Genomic DNA, 3550 nt, shown 5'->3' with positions numbered 1-3550 from the left:
AGCAGAGGTGGAGGCTTTTTCAGCTATCTTGTACAGCTCTTGAGGGATAACCTGATGCGCATCCACTTTATTACCGAGCATGATATAGTGAATCATCATTGCTCGGACAATTGTAACCTCAGAACGGTTACTCAGAGGGATGATGGAACATTAGATGAACTCCAATCACCCTCGAATAACTGACTTCAGGTCATGCCTACCCTCGAATAACTGACTTCATATGGACTGGAGGCAGTGGCCTTCGCTTTCCTCTTTCTTGAGGAGGATTCACCAGTTTTAGGTGCCATAGGAGTGGTGAAAAGAGAAAAAGTGGAGCACCCAATACTAAACTTAAAAGGTTTGCTCGTCCCCGAGTAAAGAAAAAGAGAATATAAAAAAGAAGAGATAGAAAAAAGTGATGAAACTTAAAATAAAAATATAGTTAAAAGAGGGGAGTGCTCACGGTTTGAGAGAAAGAAAGAGGGAAGGGACGAATAGAAAAGAGGTGAAATTATGAGGATAATGTAAATTGTGAGTGTGGTGAAGAGAGGGAAAAGAGTGGGGTATTTATAGGGGAGGGGGTAAGTTCGGTTACATAGAGATGGGGTAGGGGGAGAATGAATTTGAATTTGGTTAATGGAAAAGAGAGATTTATGGGATAGATGATGGGGATTAGGTGGAGTGGGGGTGAGCTGAGAGAATCAAGGGATTTGATAGGTTGATGGGATGGATGAATATGGATGGGAAAGTGGATAAGGTGGAGAGAGGAGGGATAGGTTTGAATGGTCAAAGGGTGAGGGGTTGGGGTTTTAGCTGTTGGTTAAACCCCCTCCTTCAAAACTTGAAACTGCGTACTAGGTACTAAACACCAATCCTGGCGTTTAGCACCAGCAAGGGATACTTTTTTTTAATTGGCGCTAAATGGCTATTATGGGCATTAAACGCCCAAAGGGGGATAAAAATTAGTGAAAGAACACCCATTATGGGCATTAACACCCACTCCATCCTCCACTCTGGGCGTTATACACTCTCCTAGCATTTAACGACAAAGCTTCTTTGCTGTTTCCTGGTGCTAAATACCCAACTTGGCGTTTAGCGGTAGAACATGCCTTGCTTTAGGGTTTTCTGTTCTCCATTCTGAGTCCTCCTGTCCCTGTTCTAAGCACTGTGCATGATCACAAACTAGATTAAACCTATCAAAACTATAAAATTCAATGGAAAATAAAATGAAAATAGAATTGAAATAAAACTGAAATAAATTAAAGGATTCTTATGGTTGGGTTGCCTTCCACAAGTGCGTCTTTACCGTCACTAACTTGATGGTCAGCTCCTCTAAGGAGGAGGTCATAGGGGGTCAGATCTTCACCCCCTCACTGTGAACTTCTTTCCTGTGCTATCACGAATCAGCTCAACATGCTCAAGGGACAGGATCCGGTTCACTGTGTGAGGTATGACTGGACTTCTAGTAAATATCACCTTCATGCCAGGTGAGAAGTCTTCAGTGGGGATCTTCTTGTTCCTCCAGTTCTTGGGTACCCTCTTCTTGGGGCCTACTCCCTCTTTGGTGGGTGGTGAGTTCAGAGCACCAAACTTAGATTTGATGTCCGAAAAAACTGTATGGGTTTCCATCAATGGGGAAGGCTTAGGCTTTGAACTTTGCATGTAGGTACCTCCTTCTCCACAGCTTAGAACCAATTCGCCTCTCTCACTATCAATCAGAGCTCTCTCAGTGACCAGGAATGGTCTTGCTAGTATGATTGAGTCATTTGCTTCCTCTCCCATATCAAGTATGACAAAATCTACAGGAATAGCTCTCCAAGCTTGACCAAGACATTTTTCACTAGCCCATGTGCTTGCCTTAGAGACTTGTTAGCCATCTGCAATGCTATCTTTGTAGGCTGTGCCTCTTGAATTTTCAGCTTCCGCATCATAGATAATGGCATCAGATTGATACTTGGGCCAAGATCACAAAGAGCCTTGTCAAAAGTGACATTCCCAATAGTACAGAGAATCTGAAAGCTCCCTGAATCTGGCATCTTCGTAGGCAGTTTGCTCTGAATGAGCGTATTACACTCTTTGGTCAGCACCACTATTTCATCTTCCTTTAAGACTTTCTTCTCAGAGAGTAAGCCATTCATGAAAGCTCTATAGGGAGGCATCTTCTCCAGAGCCTCTGCAAAAGAAATATTGATGTGGAGCTTTTTAAAGACTTCCAAGAACTGATAGTACTGCTCGTCCTTGGTCTCCTCTTAGAATTTCTGAAGGTGTGGTGCTTCACACTTTTGAATAGGCGCCCTAGGTGGGGCGTGTAGCACTGTAGCTTCAGCCTTTTCTGGAGCCTCTTTCTCCTCTGACTCCTTTGTTAGGAGGTCTTTCAAGTATTCTCTTGCTCAACTGACCCACTTGTACTTTCAAGTTTCGAATGGACACTCTAGTCTCATGCATAAAGCTATGAGTGCTCTTGGAAAGTTCTACAACTAGAGTGGCCAAGTCAGGAGTGTTTTGGGTCTGAGAGGGTGTCTGTTGCTGTTAAAAGGGCTAGAACTGACGGTTGTTGAATTTATTCTAATTAAAGCCACCCTGGTTGTTGTTGAAATTCTGTTGGGGCTTCTGGGGTTGCTCTCTCCACCCAAAATTGGGGTGATTCCTCCATTCCTGGTTGAATGTGTTGGCATAGGGATCATTATTGGGATTTCTGGAGGAATTTTCCATATAGTTAACTTGCTCAGTGGTGGTTTGAGCGTAGCCATAAACGTCCCCTTGACAGCTGAGACTTGCATTCCACTCAAGTGCTGAGAGTTCATACTAATTTGTTGTGACATGATCTTGTTCTGAGGTAGAATAGCATCCAGGGTGTCCACTTTCATAACTCATCTCTTCACAAGATTACTAGAATTCATAGGGTTCCTCTCAAAAGAGTAAAGATACTGATTTTTAGCAACCATCTCTATGAGCTCATTAGCCTCTTCAAGCATCTTCTTCATGTGCAGGGAACCTCCTACGAAATTATCCAGAGACATCTTAGCCATCTCAGAGAGGTCATCATAAAAAATCTGTAGCTTGGTCCAGTTTGTAAATATATCTGGGGGACACTTCCTAATCATCTACTTGTATCTTTCCCAGGTTTTGTAAAAGAATTTTCCATCTTTTTGCCTGAAGGTCTGAACATCCACCCTCAGCTTAGTCAGCTTCTGTGGTGGAAAAAATTTGGTTAGGAATCCAATGACCACCTTGTCCCAGGAGTCCAAGCTCTCTTTTGGCTGAGTATCTAGCCACTATTTTGCTCTATCCCTCAGAGCAAATGGGAAGAGCATGAGCTTGTATATATCAGGTTTCACTCCATTAGTCTTCACAATGTAACATATCTGCAAGAAATTGGAGATGAAAAGATTGGGATCTTTCTACAAAAGTCTGTGAAACTGGCATTTCTGTTACACTAGAGTGATCAACTGTGGCTTCAACTCAAAATTATTAGCGCCAATAGAAGGTACTAAAATACTACACCCATAAAAATCAAGAATGGGGGCAGTGTAGGAGCTCAGAGTCCTCCTAGCTTGCTCATTGCCATTTG

General features: G+C 42.8%; 1 protein-coding gene across 1 annotated transcript; it reads right to left on the bottom strand.

Moving 5' to 3' along the window:
- Nucleotides 1–1778: 1778 nt before the first annotated feature.
- On the bottom strand, nucleotides 1779–3008 carry LOC107459508 (uncharacterized). The gene is made up of 2 exons (XM_016077733.1): nucleotides 2870–3008; nucleotides 1779–2152 (listed from the first exon to the last, which is right to left on the bottom strand). The coding sequence occupies exons 1-2, from the start codon at nucleotides 3006–3008 to the stop codon at nucleotides 1779–1781; spliced, it is 513 nt and encodes a 170-aa protein (XP_015933219.1).
- Nucleotides 3009–3550: the final 542 nt, after the last annotated feature.

Source organism: Arachis duranensis, chromosome 7 (genome assembly GCF_000817695.3).
Source record: "Arachis duranensis cultivar V14167 chromosome 7, aradu.V14167.gnm2.J7QH, whole genome shotgun sequence".
Classification (NCBI taxonomy): Eukaryota; Viridiplantae; Streptophyta; class Magnoliopsida; order Fabales; family Fabaceae; genus Arachis; species Arachis duranensis.
The sequence above is the reverse complement of the archived record's forward strand: the minus strand, read 5'-3'. Positions and strand labels throughout refer to the sequence as shown.

What these genes read in the sequence shown, in the direction of transcription:
- LOC107459508 (XM_016077733.1), bottom strand. Translation starts at nt 3,008, where the DNA reads ATGGCTAAGATGTCTCTGGATAATTTCGTAGGAGGTTCCCTGCACATG. An exon ending in GAGGAACCCTATGAATTCTA is followed by an intron (nt 2,153 to 2,869) that starts GTAATCTTGTGA and finishes TTTCTTTTGCAG; the next exon opens with AGGCTCTGGAGAAGATGCCT.